This window comes from Olea europaea, chromosome 11, assembly GCF_002742605.1.
Source record: "Olea europaea var. sylvestris chromosome 11, O_europaea_v1, whole genome shotgun sequence".
Taxonomy (NCBI): Eukaryota; Viridiplantae; Streptophyta; class Magnoliopsida; order Lamiales; family Oleaceae; genus Olea; species Olea europaea.
In genome coordinates this window covers 14,825,445-14,851,673 of record NC_036247.1, presented here as the reverse complement: position 1 = coordinate 14,851,673, position 26,229 = coordinate 14,825,445, and the positions used below count along the sequence as shown (strand labels likewise).

At 34.0% G+C, this 26,229-nt stretch overlaps 1 protein-coding gene across 3 annotated transcripts; it reads right to left on the bottom strand.

Annotated features, from left to right (window-relative positions):
* Positions 1–3,519: 3,519 nt before the first annotated feature.
* LOC111403545 (zinc finger CCCH domain-containing protein 24) lies at positions 3,520–20,890 on the bottom strand. Of its 3 annotated transcripts, none has more exons than XR_002704488.1 (15): positions 20,311–20,890; positions 19,570–19,662; positions 19,219–19,479; positions 19,056–19,128; positions 18,651–18,783; positions 18,409–18,562; positions 18,140–18,223; positions 17,857–17,979; positions 5,958–6,131; positions 5,625–5,759; positions 5,232–5,327; positions 4,779–5,081; positions 4,361–4,486; positions 4,078–4,121; positions 3,520–3,995 (listed from the first exon to the last, which is right to left on the bottom strand). XR_002704488.1 is itself a non-coding variant. In XM_023032092.1 (15 exons), the coding sequence occupies exons 1-15, from the start codon at positions 20,785–20,787 to the stop codon at positions 3,597–3,599; spliced, it is 2,436 nt and encodes an 811-aa protein (XP_022887860.1). In that variant the 5' UTR covers positions 20,788–20,889; the 3' UTR covers positions 3,525–3,596. The 3 variants fall into 3 exon arrangements, 2 of the variants coding, with proteins under 2 accessions (XP_022887861.1, XP_022887860.1); XM_023032092.1 differs by lacking the exon at positions 4,361–4,486 and having other exon boundaries at positions 3,525–3,636; positions 3,750–3,995; positions 20,311–20,889; XM_023032093.1 differs by lacking the exon at positions 4,361–4,486 and having other exon boundaries at positions 20,311–20,889.
* Positions 20,891–26,229: the final 5,339 nt, after the last annotated feature.

Below are 26,229 nucleotides of genomic sequence, written 5' to 3'. Positions count from 1 at the left end.
TGTTAGGACGGGTTGTTAATGGGTTGTTTGCAAATGTTATTAGGGCAACTTACAAAAATACCCTTAAAATTTAAAGTGTTTTGAAAAATCATATGAAAAGTTTTTTTGAAGTAAAAAATATTGTCTAAAATAAAAAAAGTGACACAATATCACTTTTTTATGAAACATTGTCACTTTTTTTTTTTAAATGACGCAAACTCCAACAAAGTGACACAAACACTCAAAAAGAGATACAAACTAAAAAAAAAAGTGACAATGATAAAAAAATAAAAAAATCCATTTGTACAGCATTACCAAACATGTTCTTAACATAATCCACACGTCTAGGACAATCCAACATATTGATTATATTAGGAAAATATAACATATTATGTCACTTTTTTATCTTCTTAAAAAAGTGACAAATATTAAAAAAAGTGACAAAAACTTAAAAGGTGACAAAAAAAAATTCAAAATAGGGACAAAATCTATAAAAGTGACACAGATTCTTGCAAAACTACCACTGAGTAGTCCACAACTATTTAGGTATATCATATTAAAAAAGATTTCTCAACATTCATATACTGGAACCACCAAAATATATGAGCCTTAATCACAAAAAATGGAGTTCCCACACAAGGACGAAAACAACCAGTAAACCTGTCCCAAAACCAAGAATAATCTCCAGATATCACTTCAAAATATGTTCCCTAAATCACCAAGAAATAAGGGATTCTCACAGGAATGAAGAGAGAGAGAAGTCGGTCTGCTTTCCAAAAAAATCTCAAAAATAACGTCCAGCCAAAGACTCAAACGAGATTTATAGATGGAAGAATCTAGCATTAGATTGGACGAATCCATCTTTTGTTAGTGTTTTGCATTTCCGAGCAAGTTAAGCTAGAAGGTTCGATAAGTTGAGCGCAAAGCCCAGCTTTAGCTAGTCGGAGGTTTGAGGCGTTGGCAAAGTCTTTGGTTGAGGAGAGGAAGACGCTACTGCACAACGCCACCATTATCGCCACCTGAACAGCGGAGAGTTCCACAATCTGCAACAGGGGTTTGTTTCTCTAGGTTCTTTGATTCAGGGGTTTCAGATTTTGGGGTTTTACTTGTAGATTTTGAACGTATTAATTACGGTAATAATAGTTTCAAATTAGTTTTAAGGCATTAATCAAATGTTTAATCTTTTTACCGTATTGCACCTAATTTTCCCATGTTATTATTAGGTCACCTGGATTGGACCACTAAGCAGTTCAGCGATTTCCGGTTCGGTTTAAAACACTTGTTTTAATATTATAATAATTAAATTTAATAGAATACGAAGATCCTCAATTTGATCCAACAATGTGATCGTTCACTGATTCCATCCAAAATTACAATTTCTGATAACTTTGTTTGTTCATTTGATGAATGAAATCATGTGTTTTTAAATATGATTTTTGAAGTTGGAGCATCTCTCTTTAAATTGATCAAACGATCCACGGTAACATTTCACCTATAATGGTTTTAAGTTGTCAGTTTATCTTCCTTTACATTATTCGTTTTGTAATTAAGTAAAATTGATCAAATAACATCCTATTATGGATCATTTCTTGTTTCCAGTTATGCGAAAAGCTTTCATTTTTTCATAATACACTATGTTGTCACTACATACCCACTCAGCATTCCAAACCATATCATTGATGTCGAGTTCTAAGAAGATGGAGTGATTTTTTTAACAATACATGGACGGAATCAAGAAACTACAAACAATGTAAGGTTTGACGAAAATTTTCATTAGAAATTAAATCAACTATTATTCAACATAATATTTCAATAGAAGTAGATAAATTGTAGGATGCTTTGCCCCCAAAAAAAATAAAATAATAATAATAATAATAATAAAAAGTGAATATTTATTACAATCCAGTAACTCAATGTAACACTATAATCTCATCTCTATAGTTTACGACTGTTGACTTAACAGAAAACTGTACTAATTGCAACTCAACGTAATATTCTAGTAAATGTTTTGCAAAAGTAAGTTCACTGAAAAATTACAATCATTGTAGCTCGATGTATAACCTGAACACTTCAAATTTCATAAACTCGTGTAACTAAGAAATTACAAACAATTTAACTTAAAGAGGCGAAATATGGAATTGAAATCTTCTAAAATTAGGCTCATAAATGAGGAATATAAATTATAATTCTATATTATGTTGCCATAATCTAACTCATCTTGATATGATGAGATTTCTATTATATTCGGAAACCAAGATATTAACTACCAAAATTCTTTTTCTTCAATAATTATATAGAATATTACATTTTTTTTTTTTACCGTTTTTTCTTATTTGATTATTCAATTCAACGACATTCCTTGGTAACATATTTGGTCAGAGGATTGAATAGTATTAAAAAAATATTATGAAAAAAAATAAAAAAAATCTTATTGGGTATACGCTCATACAGGTATTGACAATAAATATTCATATTTGAATCCAAATGTTTGGCCGGTTAAACCCTTTTAAAATCACTAAGCGTTAAGACTATTGTTCAATGACGGGGAAACAATCTCCTTCGTAATTAGGAGGAAAAACCAAAAAACCTATCAAATCAAACCGACTTGAGTCGATTCGGATCAGTTTGACATAAGTAATTGGTTTGATTTGAATTTTTTTTTAGATAAAATTATGGTAAATCAATTCAACCATGGTTTGGAACCTCAAAAATCGCAAATTAACTGAACAAACCCCACCCACCTACATATTTCCCTTCTTCTTTTTTTTAAGAAAAATAAAAATCAAAAGTTAAACCCTAATCTCATAACTATATATTGATTCCTCAAATTTATGATGTTAGTAAATTTCTTTTCATAAATTCATTATGTTATACTAATATTTTTTCCCTGCTCAGGCAATCCAGCTATATAATGAAAAATAATAATAAATTTTATGTTGATCCATCCCTATTAATCTAATTTTATTTGTTAATCAATAATTCTTGCAATATGAAATTATTTTAGTTCTTATAATGTAAGCCCAAAACTCGGACAATTTTTAAAAAAATTCAATTTGGACTAAAAATCCAAACTGACTAACAAAACCAAACCAAACCATATTAGTTTGATTTAGTTCAATTCGATTTAAAAGCTAGAGTGGATTGGCTTAAGTTAAAATTCACCCAAATCGACTAATTTAATTTTAGTTTTGAGTTGTAGTCAAAACCAAGCCAGACCAAACCACGCTCAAACCTAGATAAAATATGATTCCATGAAATAAATATGTCCAATAATCATGACAAATAACTGATTTGAGTCTACTTTAATCTTTACGACAGATGTATTTATTTATTTACTTTTGTTTTCAACAAACATTCGAGCTATACAAGTTATATTTTTCATTGCGTGCACATTTAGAACAAGATTTTTACTTCATCGATTTCTTAATTCTAACCATTCCTATCGAACACTTGCTACCAAACATGTACATGCTTCAGTGTGGCCAATTGATTCGCAACAAAATGACAACACGAGAAACAGAAACCGTATACATGAGAGAGTTTCAAAGACTGTCAAAATCAAAATTACCATATCACATCCCCAGCCATTAAAAGGCTTGGGGATTATGGAACCAAAATCACAAATAAGATTCAACTTTTTTGCTGCTACAAGTACACCTACTTCAAAATCATTACAAATTTAAATTAATTTAACAATAAATGAGAAACCATCCACTTGCCCCGTCTCCAAGAAAAAATGAAGAAAGGAAATCTAGAGAAGGCATATTTACCTCTCAAGGAGCATCACCAGCTCACAGTGTGAAGTGTGAGGGAAAAGATCAACGGCCATTGCCTTCAAGGGTTTAAAAGGCTCAGAATTGGGCATGGACTTGGCTCTGTGTCGAGCAAGACCAGCTGAACTCATGTTTCTCCAGCCCCTGTTGTTTTTATTATTCCCCTTCTCAGTTATATCGGCTGATGGAGTGCAGAGCTCAATAGCATTTGCCACCAAACTTTCAGGATTACAGGAGATGTAGCTGAAGAAACGAATATGGAGTTCACTCATATACTGAAATAAATCAACATCGACGAGAATAAATCACTTATAGAGTAACTTACACAAGCCTCTTCAAACGAGAATGAGTCCTTAGAACCTTGATCACCTGCATTAATGAAAAATAATAGTAAGTTCAAAACAAATCATGAATTTCAAAGAATAATTCAAATTTAATCATGGGAAGTGGTGGCTTGGAGCAGAGAGCAGTCAAAACAGTAAAAGGTTGCTTTTGCTATTTTTTGAATAAAACAGAATATTATATTGATGAAAGAGAGATGCTTTAGAGGGCAAGCACATGAAAGAAGAAAACCAACAAAAGAACAGAAAGAATTGACAGCCAATTACATTCTCTCAATCTGTCAAATAATTCCACAGGCAGCTCCAGCAGATTAAGCCCAAAACTGTGCTAGGGGAACCAGAGTTACTACTGAATGAGCGGGATCATACTTTGGCTCACAATCCCTGTCCAACCTAATAATCAAGACACTACCAACATTGCATTCCCTAAATCTTTCTCTTTGAACCAATACAAAACCGTGAAACGTAATTTGAGATTTGTCCTGCGATGTATCAACGAGAACAAAACATTCCCAAGAATGGCAAAGTTCTCTCCAAATATCCAAAACAGCGTAAAGGACCACAAACAGAAAAAAATAGATAGAAGCAAAGATGATAATGAGTTTTATCATATTTCTTGTACATTGGCATTATTTATGGCATTCCTGGTAAAAGTGGTTTCAAATATATAAATAAATTTACTTACGGTGGGATGAAGTCCAACGCGTGGAGGATCCACTATAGCAACAACATTTTTAAATTGATGCATTAAGGCATTTCTATTTTCTGACGTACTATTCTTCTGAATTTGGCTTTCATTTGTACTATTGCCATTTTCATTCTCTAGGCAAGTGCTACCTTCAGGTCCAAGCACAGAGTCTTCAGAATCTATCGTTTCTTCAGCACATTTCATTTCATCTTCTTTACCTTGAAATGTATCAGAAATTTCGTCTTGTTTCTGAGGTAAAGAAAGGTACTCTTTCAATAGAGAACCCATAACATCCTCGGCCTGATAATGCACCAATGGACATGCAAAGACAGAAAATAAAGTTATAACAACATAATATACTAACTATAAACGGATTTTAAGCATCTTGCTTCTTTTAACTATTTTACAGTGGACCAACGAGGAATGAAAATAGAGAGAGCCCCATCTGACCTTTCCACAGACAAATCTGCAGTTCACAATGCCATTCATTTCTGCATTTCTTTGAGCATCTGAAATTGCGGAAGCATTCATTTCAATGCCAACAACCTGAAAAATTGAATCCCAGCACTTACTTCCACTAATTGAGGTTAGTCATAAATGGGAGGGGAGAGAGATCTACTTCAAATCTTCATACAACAGATGATCTCCACAAATGAAATGCATAACAGGGGCATATGAAATGAGGTAGCAGAATAGTGTTTTTCTTCTTTTTTTTTTTTCTTTTTTTTTTTCCCCTACTTCGCTTCTTAGCAATATGCCCCATTCTATGTCCAGAATTGTCCAATCGGTGAAAGAAACAAAGAAGAATAAAAGATATACTAAAAGTGGAAATGAAAGCATTACCATTCCAACACGATGAGCCAAGGTCAGGCCAATTGTTCCAGTCCCACAGCAAACATCAAAAAGTAGAGTGTCAGGGCCCAGGCCTGCCCAGTCCCCAGCGAGGGAGTACAATTTCTCAGCTGCAAGGGTGTTAACCTGCAGTGTTTGGGTAATAAGATGGACAGCCAATTATCAAAATGAATACTTTCATTTTGATAGACCTTGCTCTTTCTCATTCTAAATTTCCTCTTCCATTTTTTCTGCTTTATTTCATGTATGCAAATGCGTGTAGGGTGGTGTTGGGGCAGGTAGAAGGTGAAGGACAGAACGATAAAAGAGACGAGGTGGTCCCACCTGAAAGAAGGCTGTTGGAGATATAGAGAACCGAAGATTGCTTATGTAATCATGAATTCTTGGTTCCACAACATCACTAGCTGTCTGCAACCCAGAATCACTTGCTTCATTGCTAATGGACACAGATAGTAGAGGAGCCTCGGGTGGTGCAACATTTGATATTCCTGTATGATCCTACATGAGAAAGCCACATATCCAGAAAATTAACTGGGAAAATAAAAGAGAAAAACCCTTCCAATCATAAACATTTTGGAAGGGCAAAACTCAGAATTCTCAAGCAAAAGTCTATATGAGGCATATAGCGATGAATCAATCATTCCATGACTTCACTCTAAAGCTTTTGGATGTTAATTGTCCTAATCTGCATTCCAAAAACATTGGCAAATCAACTATACAATTTATTATATTTCCTTTGCAATTTTGTAAAATATTCTGTGGTGAAATGGACCAAACAGCTTTGTCATGGTGAGAGTCCCAAGTTAAAAAAAAAAAAAAAAATTTGATAAGTAATCAAATATTTTATTAATCAAAAGGTAATACACAGGAAGTGTATTATACACTTAAACAAGAAATAAACGTCATGAAATTAGGCAGTCCATCTATGTGACTAGAAGCTGCAACATTAAACCAATTATACAATGTAAAATAAAATAATTTTCTAAATTGCTCTAAAGTCTTTATCTGATCATCAAAACAACGTCCGTTTCTTTCTCTCCACACGCACCAAACAATGCAGCCTGAAATAAAGTCTCAAAGGGAAGTGTATTATACACTTAAACAAGAAATAAACGTCATGAAATTAGGCAGTCCATCTATGTGACTAGAAGCTGCAACATTAAACCAATTATACAATGTAAAATAAAATAATTTTCTAAATTGCTCTAAAGTCTTTATCTGATCATCAAAACAACGTCCGTTTCTTTCTCTCCACACGCACCAAACAATGCAGCCTGAAATAAAGTCTCAAACAAGTTTATTGTCCTTGTCACAAAACTTTCTCCTCCATGCCTTCAACATATTTTCCATACGTCTTGACATCACCCAATCCACATGTTGAGAAGCCAGAATATCATTCCACAGCAAACGAGCGTCATCACAATGGAGAAACAAATGGTCAATCTTTCCCCATCCTTTCTGCACATATGACATCAATCTGTAATATAAAACCTCCTCAATCGAAGATTATCCACCATTAACACTTGTCCCCTCACTACCGTCCATAGTAAAAACGCCACCCTTGGAGACAATTTACACTTTTGAACCATCTTCCAAAGGAATGAATTCTCCACAGATCCCAATAAGGATCTAAAATAAGTGCTAACTGAGAAAATGCCATCCCTTGCCATCGTCCACCTGATGCGGTCACTCTCTCCAACCCTGATATGCACTTCAAACAAAGAGGTCAATAGCAGCACATAATCATCCACTTCCCAATCTTGTAATCCCTTCCCAAAAACAATGTTCCAGCTGATACTCTCATTATGTGTATCTAATACATCATTCACCATAGCAGATGGCATTATGGCAATACAATACAAAGAAGGAAATCTCTCCCTTAGTTGTTGATATGTACACCAACAATCATCCAAAAAGCTGATAGTATTGTCATTCCCCACACCAAATGTCACTCTATTCCGAAAGTCACTCCACCCTCGTCGAATATATCGCCACAAACTCACCCCGTAGGTACCACGACCCTCACAACTAAACATCATCCACCCTCCATAATACCATATTTCTCTTCTATAATTTCTCTCCAAAAACTCTCCCTCTCCACCCCAAATCGCCATAACCACTTACCCAATAAGGCCTTATTAAACAATACAAGGCTCCTCAATCCGAGTCCCCCAACCCTTGTGGGAGAATAAACTACACCCCAATTGACCAAATGAAATTTCCTCTCCTCTCCTAACCCTCCCCAAAGGAACTCCCTTTGGATCCTCTTCAGTCTCTTGGCCACTATAACAGGAATAGGAAACAAAGACAAGAAGTAAGTGGGTAGATTAGAGAGAGTAGACTTGATAAGAGTAAGGTGACCTCCCTTTGAGAGGTACATACGCTTCTAACCCGCTAACCTCCTCTCCACCCTTTCCACAATAAAAAATAAAAAAATTAAAATAAATAAAAAATCAGGAAATTCTCGTGAGCCAAGTTTGCAGGATGAAGTCGAGGGTCCCCACCCAACATGTGATTAGTGCATTTTTAACCGCCGCTATCCTGTGTCATCCTGAAATAGCTTCTTGTGATTAGTAAAATTTAGTAGGCAGCACAAACTTAATCATACGTAGTAAAATTGTGGCCCAATTTACTTTGGAATTCCTGCACCATATAAAAAATTTTATGTTTGAGCTCGCAAGCTTATAATGCCAGAAAAGGTGTTTAGAAGTTAGGTAATGCCCCCTCTCTTAGTGGTACTTTTCAAAAGATACTTGAGGTTATAGGGGGAAGCGTATTTTCCAAACCTTCATCATAAATCAAATAAGTAAGCCCGTGTTTGGTCCCCATTCTTTCTAAATTTTAATGGTTGGAATAGTATTTTTTTGAAAAATGTGTGGTTAAAAAAAATGAAAAGTTTTTTATTTGAGTGTAATATTATTTTATGAAAGATTGTGTGGTTGAAAATAAGAGAGAGAAAAAGAATGAGAATGGGGCCAAACGGGGCTTAACATGTCCAGGATCATTATCTCATATTTAGCCCTTGTTTGATCCCCACATTATTTTCAAAATACATTGTTCTCCCTTTCCTTTTCAAAGACACATTTTTCAATAAAGTAATATTACACACAAATTCAAAACTTTTCCTTGTTTTTTAACCACACATTCTCCATCAATCTACTATTTTAAAATGCGAGTTCTTTAATGAAAATGGGGCTCAAACAGGCTCTTAATAAAAAATCATGCAAGTTTGGAAATCAAAGTTAGCTACAAATAAATTGAGAAACATCAGATTGAAGACAAAGTCTGGAAGGAAAACTGGAGAGGCAAGAGGTAGTGTGATCCCCTCACCAGACATGCATGAACAAAGATAGTTGAAGTTGCTTTGAGTGCCTTTTAGAAGGCAAGCATCAAAAATCTACATGTGCATGGAAAACATAGTGACATCATTTCTCATTATCGAATGTCATTTGTTTCCTAACATGTTAGAGCATCTCAAATAGATTCTTTATTGGTCTCATCCTCTTTATTATAAAGCAGTGACCTTGGACTTGTAAAGTCCAACAAACTTTTTTAGCCCCCGTTTGGCCCCCATTTTCAAAAATGAAAATGGGTAGAATAGTGTTTTTTTTTTTTTTAAATGAGTGGTTGAAAAGTATGAAAAGTTTTTGATTTACGTGTAGTATTATTTTATGAAAGATTGTGTGATTAAAAATAGGAGAGGGAAATTAAATAGAACTTAATGGAGGCCAAACGGGGGCTTATATTTAGAAATTCGAATAAAGAGCTCAACCTATTTATTATAAAGAGTTGACCCTGGAATTAAAAAGTCTAACAAACTCTCTTATCATTAAAAGTCAAAATAAAGAGGGGATTTGAATTCTTCAAATATAGAGAGCCAAACCCCCTTTCTATTATGGTGTCATTAATTATTTCACTACTATCTATGTACTTATTTGGAGGTAAGCAAGTGAAAAAGATGAGAAAACATGTTGAATCATAATTACTTATAGGAACAAGCAAAATAAGGAAGAGAGTTTGTTGGATGTTTATAAAAAGTTCCACTCTCTATTTTCAAAATTCATCTAAGATGTTCTCTATATTAGAAAATATGCTCCTTAAGACAATACAAAGAGCATCTTGAAAAATATTTAAAAATAAAGAGTCAAACTTTTTACACTTCTCCAACAAAACTCTTCATATATAATATTTATTTGAATGTTTTCGGTTAACAATTATGAATCAATACTTTTCCTCCCCTTTTCACCTAGCTTCGCTCATTTTATTTCATTATTTTCCTTCTGATTCTGAAAGAGGTGCATGGAAAGTTGTAAAATAATCAATGAAATTACTAAAAATATTATATAGGGTTTGTTGGATTCCTTGAAAAATGAATTGGCTCTCTAATTTTTTTTTTTTTTTGATAAGTGAATTGGCTCTCTAAAATAAAGAGAATAGAGCTAAAAAAAGGCTAATGGAGATATTCATTGATTAATTCTTTGTTTCTCTAAAATTGCTCTTAACATAAATTTTAAAAAATTGAAATCCTCTCTTATCTTTTCTAGTTTTCTTGTCCAATTATTCTTAGAGAAATACCAATGAGTGGCCACTTTTAAATAAAACTACCGAAAATACCCCTAATGTTACAATTTTTCATAAAATCTAACCTTACTTGGTAGTCGTACAACTTTTGAGGCCAATCCTGAAAACTTCCAATGCGAGATTCATTTTTGCAAGACAATTGGCTGGTACACTAGACAATCCAACTACTCGCGATAGTTTCAATTGTATAGCATAGAAATTTGAAATTGTCTTGATTAGTCAAAATGTATACACTAGATAGTTTCAACCATCTATACTAGACAGATTCGACCGTCTTGATTAGTTAAAGTGCTTCTAAAATGGCTAAAATTGTCTAGCATACCAATCAATTATCTCACTCTTCTCTTGAAAACTTCCAAAATTTGCCTCAAAAGTCGTGCAACTACCAAATGGCAAAACGATTTTTTTTATTTTTTTTTTGGGTAAACAAAAAGGGGTATAATTAACATTTAACATGTAGAAGTGACCATATTACTAATTTTACCAAAAAGTGGAACTTTTTTTCTCTCTCCAAAAAAAGGGCTTGATACACGAAAGCCTTTTATTCTTAGGTAGAACCCCATGACTTAAAAACAAACTTATAGCAAAAGGATTGAGACGAGGATAATTTTAGTTGTATTCCAATAAATTTGAGATGCTCATAACATATAAATATAGAGCTAAGGATTGACTCTTTATTAGCTAATAAGTTTCAATTTTAATCAAGTTCAAACCATGAAAGTAATAAAGTGAAGTGGGTGGTTGTTGAAATCCCGGAGATATGACAATATCTTAATTACCATAATTAACAGTTGTATTTAGGGAAATTATAATTATTATAATTAGGTAATTAACAGTTGTATTTAGGGAAATTGTAATTATTGTAATTAGGTATGTTCTTGGAGATTGTGTGTTCATTTGAGAATATTTCCTTATTTTACCCTTCTTGAGTACTATTAAAGATAGCACTCGGTTATAGTATTGTTTAAGAGAGAATAGAAGATTTCCTTTCTTCTCAAGTCTCTCAGCTTACATGGTATTAGAGCGCTCAACTTAATGGCAGAAACTGTCGACAACAATAAGGGGTCAATGACCTCTGAGTCACACGATGGCGAAACAGAGACCATTCCCTCCATGAGTCCGAGGGGAAATCGATAATTTATCTTTTCAACTCACGATTGAAAAGTTGAACGGGAAAAATTTCATAGAATGGGCATAATCTGTCAAATTAATAATCAATGAGTAAGGGAAGTTAGGATACCTAACCCATAACATGAAGAAGCCCGCCTCAACCGAGCTAGCCTGCTTGCAAGGGTGGAACTCAAAAAATTCCTTGGTGACTACGTGGCTTGTGAACTCTATAATTCCTTCTATCAGAAGATCCTATGTATTCTTACCAACTGCAAAAGATGTTTTGGACGCTACTCTGATTTAGAGAATGCTTCGCAAATTTTTGAAATCAAACTAAATTGTGGCAAATCAAGCAAGGAGATAGGGAAGTAGTTGATTACTACATGGAGATGGTGGCTTTATGACAAGAGTTGGATTTGAGCACAAAGGAAGAATGGGCATGCCCGACCGACTACTCACGCTACCAAAAAGATTGGAGAGCGGGCGAGTCTACGACTTCCTTGCTAGTCTCAACAGTGAGTTAGATGATGTTATAGGAAGAATCCTTAGCCGCCGCCCATTAACGTAGACACGTGAAGTCTTCTCGGAGGTTCGCCGTGAGGAGAATCGTCGAAGCATGATGTTGAACAAAGGGAAGAATGGGCTTGCTCAAGTAGAGATGTCAACCTTCATGTTAAAAGGTACTGGGCCTCACGTGTTTAGGCCACAACCATATATAAGCAATGAAGTTGACTAGAAAATATAGGCTTTCCCTCTAAAGTTGGATCGGCTGAATTTTTTAATGGTGGGCCAGCTGAAAACTTAAAAATTGGACCAGCTGAACATTTTGACTTATACTCAAAATGGAGACTAAATGAGTCGTGCCCATGACAACAAAAGAAACGACCTGGTGTGAACATTGCCGTAAGCTGAGGCACAAAGAAGACAACTACTGGAATTTACATGGAAAATTAGTTGATTGAAAACTAAGGCAAAATAATAGAAACCAAGGATACCAAGCTTCAATTGACCAACAAACTAAAAATCTCACCTCGAGCAGTGCATTCAACTATGAAGAGATAGAGCAACTCTACAAAATCTTTTCTAGCCTTCAAGCATCGGGCCAATCTTCCCCAAATGGGCCTTCAAGCTCACTTGCACGTATAGGTAATTTCTTAAAAGCCTTAAACGTTACCTCTCAATTTAAAACTCCCTAGATCATTGACCCAGGAGCATCTAATCACATGACGGGCACCCAACATCTTCTCTTCATATTCAACCTGTGCGAGAAATTTCAAAGTTAAAATTGTAGATTGTTCCTTCTCGCCTGTCGCCCAAAAAGGGAGCATTCACATCTCTGACTCCATTGCTTTGGAATCTGTCCTTCATGTTCCGAACTTATCCTGTAATTTATTATCTATAAGCCATTTGACAAAAAAAATCGAATTGCTCTGCTAAATTCCTTTCTTCGCATTGTATTTTTTAGGACCTATTATTGGGGACGACGATTGACAGTGCTAAGAAGTGTGAGGGACTCTACTACTTTGATGAGGTTGATATGAGTAAGCAACATCAAACTGTTGTTTGTGATACTGCATCTGTCTCTAGTAATAGTGAAATTTTGTTATAGCATTTTAGAATGGGACATCCTAATTTTCAATATTTGAAAAACGTATTTCCTTCTATTTCCTGGAATAAAAGGCTAGTCAACTTTCAGTGTGAATTCTGTAAACTTGCTAAAACACCAAAGAACATCGTTCCCCAAATCCACATACAAACCATCGAAACCATTTACAATGATTTATAGTGATGTATGGAGTCTCACAAATATTTAATCGAACTCATACAAAATAATTTGTCACATTTATTGACAACCACACTCGAATTTGTTGAGTCTCTTAAAAGAAAATTTTGACGTTCGATCTGCGTTTATCAATTTTCACTCTATGGTACCAACCCAATTTGAAACATATTTAAATTTTGCGCACAGACAATGGCACATAATACTTCAACAAAAATTTGGGAGATTTCCTTCACACATGGGATAATTCATCAAAACTCATGCGTTGAAACTCTCTACAAAACGGGATTGCTGCAAGAAAAAATAGACACCTTCTAAAGGTTGTTCGAGCCTCAATGTTCATTACAAATATGCCATTTTGGGGAGTGGCCATCTTAACAGCCACTTACCTAATCAATTGAATGCCTAGTCATACCTTAAACATTGACTCGCCTCTTAAAAGGTTCCAAAACTCCATTCCAAACTCTCGACTCGCCTCTTAAAAGGTTTCCAAACTCCTTCCATGATGAAAGTCATTGTGAGTCTCAATATCACGTTTTTTAAAACATTCCACATTTCCACAAAACCTCTCTTCAGGGAGGAGAATCAAAGTGAAGACCACTACCTAAACCTAGATCTTTCCCTGTAACCTGTCTCAATCATACCTCCTAGTTCTTCTATGCCATTGAAAGGAGAAAACTTAAACTCAGGAAGAGATATAGAAAAGCAAAGTAACAATGAAATGCTTGTCTACTCAAAGAGACCAAAAGCGAGGCAGAAGGAGAACTTCCCACCTGAAGCACCGAGAGATTCGGAACCAATGGTAGCTCCAGAACCTGATAACACCATAAAGGTATCAGAATCATCAGACATTAACCTTTCCATTGCACTCAAAAACAAACTCGATCATGTCCTCTTCATTCTATTTCAAAGTTCATGTCCAATAATGCTCTATCAACAGAATTCTGCAACTTTACCTTTCATCTTGACAAACACCAAAATTTCAAAGAATATTCAGGAAGCCTTGGAAATTACGAAAGTGGAAAGAGGCAATGATGGAGGAAATGCCAGCATTGGAAAAGAATAAAACTTGGGAGGTAGTGGGGTTGCCTAAGGAAAAAACCAGATGGATGCAAATGGATCTTCAACTTAAAATATAAAGCTGATGGGACAATAGAAAGGTATGGGGGTCGATTGGTTGTGAAGGGATACACAACAACGTATGGTATTGATTACACAGGGACATTTGCACCCATAGCAAAATTGAATACTATCCGAGTACTTTTGTCATTAGCAACAAACTTAGATTAGCCTCTTCAGCAATTGGATATTAAGAATGCATTTCTCAATGGATAATTGGAAGAAGAGGTTTACATGACACTACCTCCAAATTTTTGCAATGTAGGCGAGAAGAATCAAACATGTAAACTCAAGAAGTCATTATATGACCCCAAATAGTCAACTAGGAAATGGTTTGACAGATTTACAAAGGTACGAAAGAGGCAATGATATCAACAAGGATAGCCAGATCACACTATGTTTCTCAAAAGTTTGATGACAGGACAAACAATCTTAATTGTTTATGTTGATGACATAATCTTGACAGGTGACAACAACATAATAGAAATGGAGAGACTAAAGAAGAGTTTGGCAGCAGAATTCGAAGTAAAAAATCTAGGACAAATGAGATACTTCTTAGAAATGGAAGTAGCAAGATCACATAGAGGTATCAGTATCACAAAGGAAATATATACTTGACCTCCTTACAGAGATTGGAATGCTTGGATGTAAGCCAAGTGACATACATATCGATGTAGAAAAATGTCAACAATGCTAGCAACCCTATAGATACAACAAATATCAAAGACTGGTAGGTAAACTAATCTACTTGTCACACACTAGACCCGATATTCCATTTGCAATTAGTGTGGTAAGCCAAGATATGCATTCTCCGAAGGAAGTTCATCTAGAAGCAGTCTATAAGATAATCAAATATCTTAAGGGATCCTCCGGGAAAGGACTATTTTTCAAGAAAAATGATAGAAAAGATATAGAAATCGTAACAAATGTAGATTGGGCAGGTTCAACAGAGAATAGAAGGCCGACTACTGGATATTGCACCTTTGAATGGGAAAATCTAGTAACATGGAGAAGCAATAAGCAAAATGTAGTAGCTAGACGTAGTACTGAAACCGAGTTTAGAACAGTAGCACAAGAAATATGTGAAGGACTGTGGTTAAAAAGAAAACTTTATTGTTGTAACAAAGCTGCTATCAACATTTCTCTCAACACAGTTCAACATGATTGAACTAAACATGCAGAGGTAGACGGACATTTTATCAAAAAAAGGTAGAAGAATGAATTATTCGTATGATATATGTTCCCACACAGGAAAAAACTGCAGACATCTTTACCAAATGACTTATCTCAACAAAAATTTGATGATTTCATTCACAAGTTGGATATGATTAACATTTACAATCCAACTTAAGGGGAAGTGTTGAAATCCCGGAGATGTGACAATATCTTAATTACCATAATTAGCAGTTGTATTTAAGGAAATTGTAATTATTGTAATTAGGTATGATTCTTAAAGATTATGTATGATTTGAGAATATTTTTATTTCCTTATTTTACCCTTATTGAGTACTATTAAAGATAGCACTCGGTTGTATTATTGTTTAAGAGAAAATAGAAGATATCCTCTCTCCTCAAGTCTCTCAACTTACAGTTGTCAATAAGAACAGAAAATAGCAGTCTATACTTGGGGATGGCAAAAAAATCTGTCAAACCTGAAACCTATGGCCCAGGCCCGAATAGAGTAGAGATTACCAATTTAATCGGGTATTCAGGTCAAGGACAAGGCGAATACGGGTAAGAAGAGCCCCACCTCGCCTCGTTTGTTATTTTTTTGAAGAATTCAATACTTTAAATGAAAAACTCCATGAAACTTCATTAGTTCTAATAAAATATGGCAACTAATATTATCTAAGAAATATGACAAACAATAAAAGATTTAGTTTACCTAATATTTTTGAATAATTTAACTTAAGATTTAGTTTACCTAATATTTTTGAATAATTTAACTTTTTAAAAATAAATTAATTAAAAAATAATAAATATATTATTGTCTCACTTTAAACAATGGAAGTAATAAAATGAATTATCAAAAACTAAAAAAAAAATTAAATGGGCAATAAACAAGGCAAAGGCACTGCCCGCCCTACCTTAAATAGGTAACGGGTGAGGAGCGGGGGAGGTTGCCCCAACCCCAACCTGCCCCATTTCCATCCCTATCTATAATTACAGCATATAATCTCCAAAATCTCAAAGTTCCAATTAGTTGAATGTTTTATACCCCTCCCCTTAAACACATTGGATTATTGTTCATTTTAATTTTTAACTAATGATATCACAAAATTAAACAAGGGAGCAAAACATTTAAACTAGAGTGCAATTGTCGAGTAGCGGTTGTCAAACCTTTAAGTAGTTCTATTGGGAACCTGTGATGCTCAAACTCTCCAAAACAAAGGCAGTGCCCCGAAGGAAAATGGTATAGGTATGAGTACGGGATCTGGCTTGGATCCTTCAAACTTAAAAGGAATGTAGCAGAGGATGTCATCATTGGTGCTAGCTGAAGTTGCAAAAAGAGGAAGAGGGAAGAGTAAGGCAGAGAAAGGTCGAGAAAGGAAACCCTAAACGTAAAAAGGGAATATCTCCATCCACGTTATGGATCCCTTTTTGTCCATCCTAGAATATAGGAAGCAAAAAGAAATAGGATAATGAATCCTAAACATGTACCCATACTCATACCCAAGTCCAAGCAACATAGTTGGGAACTAGTTTAATTTTAAATTTCTTTATCATACTTGGGTAACTACAATACTGACAATTGTTCATCCTTTAACTGTCCAAATTTCTCCAAAATGCGAATCAAACGTAAAGTGGGAATAAGGTGATTTCAGCAAAATCCTGTTTCCCATTTATGCATAACAACAATAAAGCATCAATTTCTTGTCAGATTTAGTTGCACTAAATTTTTTATTTGTCCTCGCAAACAACTAATATATATCTCGAAACTTTATCCAAACTTAAAAATGGATAGTGTTTCAAGTGAGCTAAACTGTTATTAAGCAAAAGCAATTTAAAGACCTATTGATTTAACAACTTATTGCAGAGTTGATCATTCGGACCTTTCAATTCATAGATGTAGATCTCGAACCTATGAATGGGAGTATTTCCGAAACTCACAGAAAAAAGGAAGTGAATTAGATAAAATGAAGAGCAACTCAAATTGAAACAAGTAACTAATCCTAACATGGAAATACTGGAAAAAAATAAAAAAAACTCATAAACAATTTTATACTCTTTCATAGACGAATTCTACATATTTTCCAATTATTGTCGATAAACATCTGCATTAATTAGTCTTGGATTGTTTCTTTGTGAAAATGTATGCATTTTTTTATTGTATGATGGAGCCATGAAAAACATTGGTGCCTGTGTTCTGTCAAATCTTGTAATCTCTACGAAAATAGGCAAAGGTGGTTTAGACAAATCTTACATCATTTCTAAAGCACCAAAACATCATATCCAGGTAGTCCAATATTATTCCTGAGGTCATCTCTATAATTGAATTACAACTTTTCAAGGAATCACTATGGAAATCCATTACCAGGCAAACTCATCAGGTTATATATAAGCCAACAACCAACAAAGGAATGCAAAGATATTTAAAAAGATAACATATAATCATGGCCATCTGACTGGTACCTGAATTACCAGTGCTGTCAGAGGCAATGGAGGAGATTCCCCAGCAGCTCCCATAGTAAATGCTTGAGCCATCCGTTCATATTCACCTTTTATTACTCCATCATCAAATCCCTTTGTGCAAACCTTTGTCATAAAAATAGCCATAAATGTATGATCAATTAGACGACCACCCATTCAAGTTCCCACAAAGGCTGAGGGTCCATTATTATGAACTGAAATTGTTGATATTATCATATCAATATTGCTAGCATGGAATTCAATCTAGAAGGAATAGAACATGAACCTGAACCATGAGCATGAATTCTGAAATGCTAGCCTCGGGATTGTCAACATCAGCAACTTTGTTTGGTATTCTGCCTTCACGAACCTAATAAAAAACAGCAACAGTGAATCGTCGTCATAAGAAGCAAAGCTTCCTTCTCTTTTCTCATTGTGCAAAAGCATGGTCTCCATTCTTAGTTTCATCATCAAAACAATTTTCACAGATTATTTATGCCAATTTACAAACTTCATGTAGTTCATTTAAAATTTACAATATTTATAAAAGTATACCGTAAGTTGACGCCAGAATCCAGTATTATTCAATCTGTTCCATATAGGCATCCCTGACTGCTGTAAAAATTCTTGAAAGATAGCAGCATATTTGCAAGCAATTCTAGAAACATTTGGGCAGTCTACAGGCTCCTCGATAGCAGTCACACCTTCCCTATATTAATTGATCAAATCCTATAACCTGTTAAGTGAAAAGAAATAGAGAGAACTATTTTATGGTGGCTGGTTTTATTGCAGACTACCTGAAATTCCCAAGTAAAAATCCCACAGTAGGTCTGCCTTGCAAAGAATATCCAACAGAGAACTCGCACTTGTTTCGGTATCCATCAACAAGTGGTGATTCAAGTATACCTTCTAACTTGCATGGAAGACCACCTGAATGTAAGTATGAAAATAGGTCAAGGAGCTACTTTAGTATCCTAGGCTCTTCATTCTGCTCAAATTTCTGTGAAAGTGCTTGGAGATAAAAGTTTCTATATAAATAAAAAGATAATTCAGAAAATCATAGAGAAAACAAAAGAATCATTTACAATTAGCTTTTGTAAGAAAATCCAGCAAGTGTTCGATGTATTTAGATATCATAGGAACAAATAAGAACTTTTGGAGTAATTATTTTATTCAACTTCTATACATGGTTGAAACAGCACCTATTTCTCTAGATTTGAGAATCCATTCTGGAAGTGAGACGCCATTAGGACAAGCTTTACGCGCATTTCGAGTCTACAAGCGACAAATCCAATATCAAAATTTGTATCGGCTGATAGTTCATAATGTAGTTTACAAAAGCAAGGACGTATTCTTGTCACTAACTAATCTTTTGAGAGTTTGCATTAGAGAATTCTTCTTGTGCTCTAGCTGATCAGCATAGGCCATGTGAGCAAGAGGAGTGACCACATCACGGACACTTCTACCTTTTGAGGCTGAACCATCAGCAGCTAAACTGACACCATTTGAATCGTCAGCCTGATCATTGTTCAACTCGGCCTCTTCATTTTTCTTACCAAATGAACGTGAAATGACTTCAGTAACCTTTATAGTCCTATTATTTCCAACAGACTTCCCGTCCAACTCCTGTGACATTCAAATATGAGAAAACAATTTTTTGAAGTTATTATAACATTCAAAATGAATGTTCCATGCCCATTGAAAACTAGGTAATACCTCTACAGCAGTTTTAACTTGTTCTGCACTTTTAAATGTAACAAATCCAACAACCATCCCTTGTTTTTTCTTGGCTGATTCAAACAGAATTCCCTGTAGAAATTATTTCATCAAATAATTAAACATACATCACAGCCCTATAAATCAACCATAATACAAAAAACCAGAAATAAGTAAGAACTATAAACATTTATTGGAGTAACAGCATTCCTAATTCAACAAATATGCAAGTGATGAATACTTTACTTGGCCACAAAAGAATATTTTACAAAGCTCTCTTAGTATTGCAAGACGTTAGGATCAATCTCTGCTCCATCAATAAGACAATAACTAATTCACAAGTTGGATATGCTTTTGAAGCACTTTATCAGAACATCAAGTGCACTAAGCAGGGTAAAAACAGCCCTTGGCTCTGCATTTCCCTTGTCTTATGTTCGGCCATGTTCAAGATGTTTGGATAACTTACTATTTTGCTATTTAAAGGTTATTAAATTTAAAAAAAAAAAAAAGGTTACTTATTTTGTAAGAAATTATGTTCTCACTGTTAAAATAAGTAGTTTGGCCATCTTCAACTTTGATAGATTAAAAACATCTATCAAAACTTAATTATTTACTTAAATAAGTAAAAAAAAAAATTAAGCTTAGCCAAACATCCTTTAACTCCTAGCTAGATTCTAGATTAGCAATTACTTCTTGTGATTGCCACCGAAGCAAACTAATTAAACTGAAACCAAAATGCACCTGCTCATTAAGAAAATTCCTCAACTTGTCCGCACCCCACTTCATGGGTAAATTCACCAAGCACTTAGACAGCCCAGAGGAACAAGCCTCCTCCCCTTCCGGCACCGTCGCAACTGCATCCGTCATCATAACGCCACCCTCCGCCTCCATTAAATTTGCATTGTCTGGCTCTTTCTTCGCCATCTTCTTTGCCCGTTCGGATGTCGGGTCCCAGGTGTTGTCGGGTCTGGACCTGAGCTCCACCTCTCCATGGGCGTAGCGGCACGTATCCCCGTGGTTGCACGACCCGTTAGAACTCCGAAAGTATGAGCAGAGACTCGTTTTCCACAGCGGGTGCTGCTGCTGAGGTGCTGTTTGCTCCGGCTCTAAGTCCGAATCCTCTCGCTTTCGCTTCTCAGATTTATTAGTATCGACTGCACCAGATTGAGAAGCACTTTCGGGCGGATTTGGTAGGTCCAATGACTCGAGAGCGTCCATTGGAGTTTAGGGTTTCAGTTCGTTAGGCTTCGCACGGTGAAGTTTCAGAATTCAGGTTTCGCGCTTGCGGCGGGACAAATTCCTAAAATCTAGTTTTGTTTAGGATTAATAGCAGGAAGCGAGTTGCTACGTGTACACAAAGCCTTTGTTTGAGCCACATTAATTTGATTAGAATAATTTTTGAATAACGTATTAACGAAAAATGTATGATTAAAAAATAAAGAAAATCTTTAAATTTAAGTATAATATTATTTTATTAAAAAATATATTGTTAAAATGATATCAAATTACTATTTAATAATGTATTTTTTTTTGTTTTAAATGGAGCTCAAACATGTCCCAAATATGCTGCAACAATTGCTGCGGATGAAACTTAACGATTTTTTATTGGAAAACGAAAAAATAAAAATAGACTGTAGGGGAAAATACCAAATATTTTTATTTACATATATCCCTTTGCTAATTGAAAATCACAGAAAATTCTCCTATTTGAAATCTTTTGTGTGAAAAACTTCCTACCATCCAATTCATTTAGTTTAACCGATAAAAAAAAAAAGTAAAAATTGTCAAAATTAAATGGAAATAATCACAATTATAGTCTCTTGACTCTTTATTTTTTTGCAAATTATACCAAAATCTTTCATTTGTACAATCCTCAATCCCAAACTTTTAAAACTTTATTTTCTTACCGACCCCCGCCCCATATCTATAAACATTTAGCTTTCAACGCGATAGGTAGGTATGTTAACAAGTTGAGCCGAGCCTTCTTGCGAGCCAAAACTCGAGACCGGTGCAAGCTTTTTTGCGGGCTCGAGCTAAGTTGAACTTTTGTTTGACCAGAAAATTTAGGCTCGATCCGACCTTTTGACTCAAGCCTTACTGAGCCAAGTCGAGCCGAGGAGGGTTTTTTTATTTCATGACAATCCTAACATTTTAAATTTGTGTAATTTTTATGAATTATAAATTAAATAAAAGTTATAATTCTCCTCCCATTTCGGGCTTAGGATCGATTACAATCAATGTAGACGGAGTTAAAATTGTACACAAATAAAATATTTTGTGTAAAATTTTTCTTGAGACAAATAAATTTAAAAATTATGTATTTTGTATTTTTTTAAAATTAATCAATTTAAAAATGTACAATATATTTATGATCGGATCTGTTGCAACTCTTCGACTATTATACTGTCAACTTATTCTTGAATATGTAATTTCGCACATTCCTAGTCCTTCAAGTATACTAAAACCTTCAATATATCTTCTTTTAATTTTGATCGTTCGTCTGATAAAACTCAACCACCTAAACTAAATACAGCCTCCGATGCCACCGTAGACACCAGAGGTGCTATTAGATCAAATACAATTTTTGATATCATTAAATATTGCCTTTCGTTATACCTCCATCATGATAAAAGATTAAATTCCTATAATTCTTTTGGTTGTAACACACAACGAACATCTACGCACATATACATAACTAACTTAGAGGGAATTTCAAGATTTGTACCACGAATATCTATCGCTCTAGATATTGATGAACTAGAACTAAATGAGAGAATACTTGTATTCGTGTTCAAATAATTCCATAGATCATTTGAATTTGTTGAAATATTTCTTGAAAATGAACTTTGGGAAGTAGAATTGCCCTGACCTCCTTTTTAGCGTAATAGTTATACATTTCACATAATGTAGATTCTATGTGCACATATGATAATTTTAAATTCATGAAATTTGAAATCCACTTTATCATAGCTTTTGTGTCAGTTAAATTAAATTGATGGTTCATTACCAAAACTAAAAGAAAAAAAGAGGTCAATTCTTCCCAATATTTATGAAATTTTAACTCCATGAAGTAGACTACATCAATAACAAAAAAATCCTCTATTTATGAAATGTGGAAAAAAGTGTTGTAAAATAAGTGAAGATGTAGAGTAATAATATCGCTACATTCCTTTGTGGCATCGAAAAGAAGGTTTAAATTTTTATTCATACAAAATGTAATGGACTATTCCTAATCTTTTAAATTATGATTGGGTCCGTATGGAATGAGGACAATGCAAAATGAGGAAAAGGGACTAAAAGTGTGCAAAATTTGTGTGAAGTTGGGGACAAAGTGTACAAGTATAGAAGGTTTGAGGACTTTGGCCGCAATTTATGGAGGGCAACATTGCTATTAAAGTCAAAATATGAGGATGAAATTGTACAAAATCAAAGTTGAGGAACCTAATTTACAATTATCTTAGGGACTTAGTTGCAAATGTCACCACATCCCTTTTTGTTGGCTGTTGACCGAGCCTGGGCGCCTAGGCGCCACTGTAATGGTGTCTAGGCACCATCTTCAATTAAAGGTGGGGTTAAGGGACCGTTTGGCTAACTTTCGAAACTTGGGGGACTTGGATTTCATTTTCCTCCAGGTTTTTAATTTAAAAACTAGCAGCTGGAGTTCAATTTTTCGGCTGGCCTGCTTTTTTTTTCATTTTCTTTTCATTTTCTTTAATTTTTCTTGGTATTTTGGAGCAAATCAAGAACAAAACGAAGAAGAGTAAATCAAAGAAAATGTTGAGAAGAATTAGGGAACTCAAGATTCAAATCAAAAATCCAACAAAAAGGATTTTTATCTTTAATTTTGTATTTATTATTTTCTATCATTTGTGATGTATAAAATAAATATTTTCCTTTGTTGCCATATATTTATTATGAGCTAATTTCTTGTGTTGGGATTTATGGTTGAAATTTAACCTACCCTTAATTAATTTCAATATATGCCCTTTAATGTTAAAAATGTTTATTTTCATGTATTTTTACTATTGTTGTTATTGCATTTTCATTTATATGGCCAATGAATGATTATGTTTAATGATTTGTACATTGTTCAAGAGAAGATTGTGCATTTTAGACAAAACAATAGAAACCCCATGTTTGTGTAGGAAATAGAGATATACTCACAACCTTAGGTGGTCCAATGGACTATTTTTCTAAAGATTTAATACGGGTATTTGCTTTTATCGACATAGAGGTATAGTATGTTAAATCAATCAATTCGGGTTAATTTTGCTCGATAGAATAATTAGCTAAAATTGAAAAATCGAATCTAACATCGTAAATGGGTAATTGGTTAGTTGGCCTGTGGATAAATTAATTAGACGACTGTTAAGCGAAATCATGAATCACAATCATGTTTTCCTCTAAAATTTTTGAGATTTTTATATTTCCTTATTTTGTAAATTTTTAATTATTTTACAAAACCAAATATTTATTATGTGTTTGTTTTNCTCTGCTGCAGCCACGTATGCAACCATTCCTTCGCGAAATCTTTCCTATGAATATACAAAGGTGGAAAGAGTAGGACCAGAACCGTTAAACACTATTTTGGTTTGTTTTGGGTCGATACCGATTGATTTCGCTTTGCAACTCCTTAATACATGCCTATTCAAATGCATTATGCATGAATCGGGCTTCTAACTAAGTTTTTTGCCACAGTATTTGCAGCATACCTTCCAAATATGAACTCCGTTTTGAACATCAACTTTTTACGTATCATTGCTAATAATCAGATGAATCTTTTTTGAACTTTTTAGTTTCGAGTACTTTTTCCTCTTCGATATCCTCCAAATCAATTAGAACATTTTGAGATGCATCGTAGCGGGTTGGAATATTCGAGCTACCCCTAAAATGATTAACCTCATCACTAGTAAAATCCATTTATGGCTATTATAACAAAAGATACTGAATATTAGAGCAAAAAAATTGGAGATCGAAGATTGAAGTTGAAACTAAAATACTGTAAGTTCGAATCGAATGAAGTAAATTGATATAAAACTAAAAAATTTAACTCATATTTATAGAAAAAAAAATATAATCATTTCAACTAGGAGTGAACGAGGTTCAGTTTGACAGATTTGTACTATATTTTCAACTCTAACCATTTCGTGCGATTTTAAATTTTTCCAAATCAAACCTAACCATTTTATTTTTTGAACCAAACCATACCATAATTTACGATTTGTTTCAGTTTTAATCCGCGGTTTACCCGTCGAAATTGTAGTAATATATTTAAAACTAGTTTACATATAAGTTTAAATGAGAACTAATAATGTTAAATGTTAAATTACATTCATATTTATCATGAAACCCATGAATAAATTATTTTCAAAGCTGGTTGCTAAAAGATATTGAACAAATATATTTTTCTTCATTTTTATTACCTTTTCTTGTTTGACTTTCTTATTATCACATAGCGATTGATAAAGATAGAGTCACATTCTGCTATTATAGTTTAGTTAAAACCCATTTTATCTTGCTAGTGAAATGTTAAATAAGGATTGAACGTGATATGTTTAGATGTACAAAGATTGATAGAGTTTAGGCTTATTGGAAATTAACAGATTTTATTCTTTAACTACTTTATGAAAGTGGAAGGTAGTAGTATTAGTTAAAGAACTTTAACATTTTCACATAATCAATAAGCTCCGTTCTTCGTTCTTTCCAAATCATAAACAAATTCATTAATCATCTAGACATACAAACAATCGTTTTTCTATCCAAACCACAATTCATAAGTGTATAATAAATTCAAAAACAACAAATGAAAGAAAAAACAATAGAAAATAGTTTGAATGAGAATCTGAAACTTATCGAGAGAGAAGAGAGAGAAAAGCGATTCAGCTAGAAATTAGTAGTCTAACAAGCGAAAGGCGACTCGTTCAGCAGTGGCAACAAGAGTTAAATATTTGGGAAATGAGAGTTTATGTCAGGGATTCTGAAGTTTTGGACATGGTTTGCTGCCACAGTTTTGGTGAATTATGATTTGGATTGTCGAAAATATATGTTTTTTTATTTTATTTCATATGATTTGGGAATAATTTTAGTTTAGTTTAGAAATCGGGTGAAAACATGTGTTGTGAACTTGTTAACCGTAGGCCAATAATGATGAACTTAATTTAATTTCTATGATTATTTCAATGGGCTGGTTGTAATTTATATTACTAAATTGATATCTTCTGAAAAGTGAAAATTGTAACATTTATAAGTTAATAAAATTAATGTTGTAATTAAAAATTTTAAAAACAATTCGGTTCCATTTTGTACGATTTTTGAAAATCGAAATCTAAACCAAACCATTTTGAAATTGTTTTGTTCGATTTGAGGAAAAAATTGTGGGTTCACGTGGACTTGAACCAACGTTTTCGATTTGATTTACAATTTTTTTGTACAACCCTATCTTCAACAAAATTTGAAATATGAATTTCAAATCTTGTAGGATCAATTTATCATGTATCAAATTTTTTTTTTTTTGAATTATCACATCAAATTTGCCAATGAGGCAGCTGTAACGTAGCTACCTAAAATATACACACACATACATTTTTTGGGGGTCAGCTCATAAGGGCCAAAAATTGCCCTTGACAAGAGCTTGCCTAGGCTTGAGCCGACATCCCAAAA

Bases quoted from the DNA above. Each gene is read 5' to 3' on its own strand.
- LOC111403545 (XM_023032092.1), bottom strand. From the start codon at position 20,787: ATGGACGCTCTCGAGTCATTGGACCTACCAAATCCGCCCGAAAGTGCT. The intron at 18,784-19,055 runs GTGCTGTTTCAA...ACTTACATTCAG, and splicing joins TCTCAAATCTAGAGAAATAG to GTGGTCTTCCATGCAAGTTA. The intron at 17,980-18,139 runs GTTCATGTTCTA...TTTATGACAAAG, and splicing joins AATTCATGCTCATGGTTCAG to GTTTGCACAAAGGGATTTGA.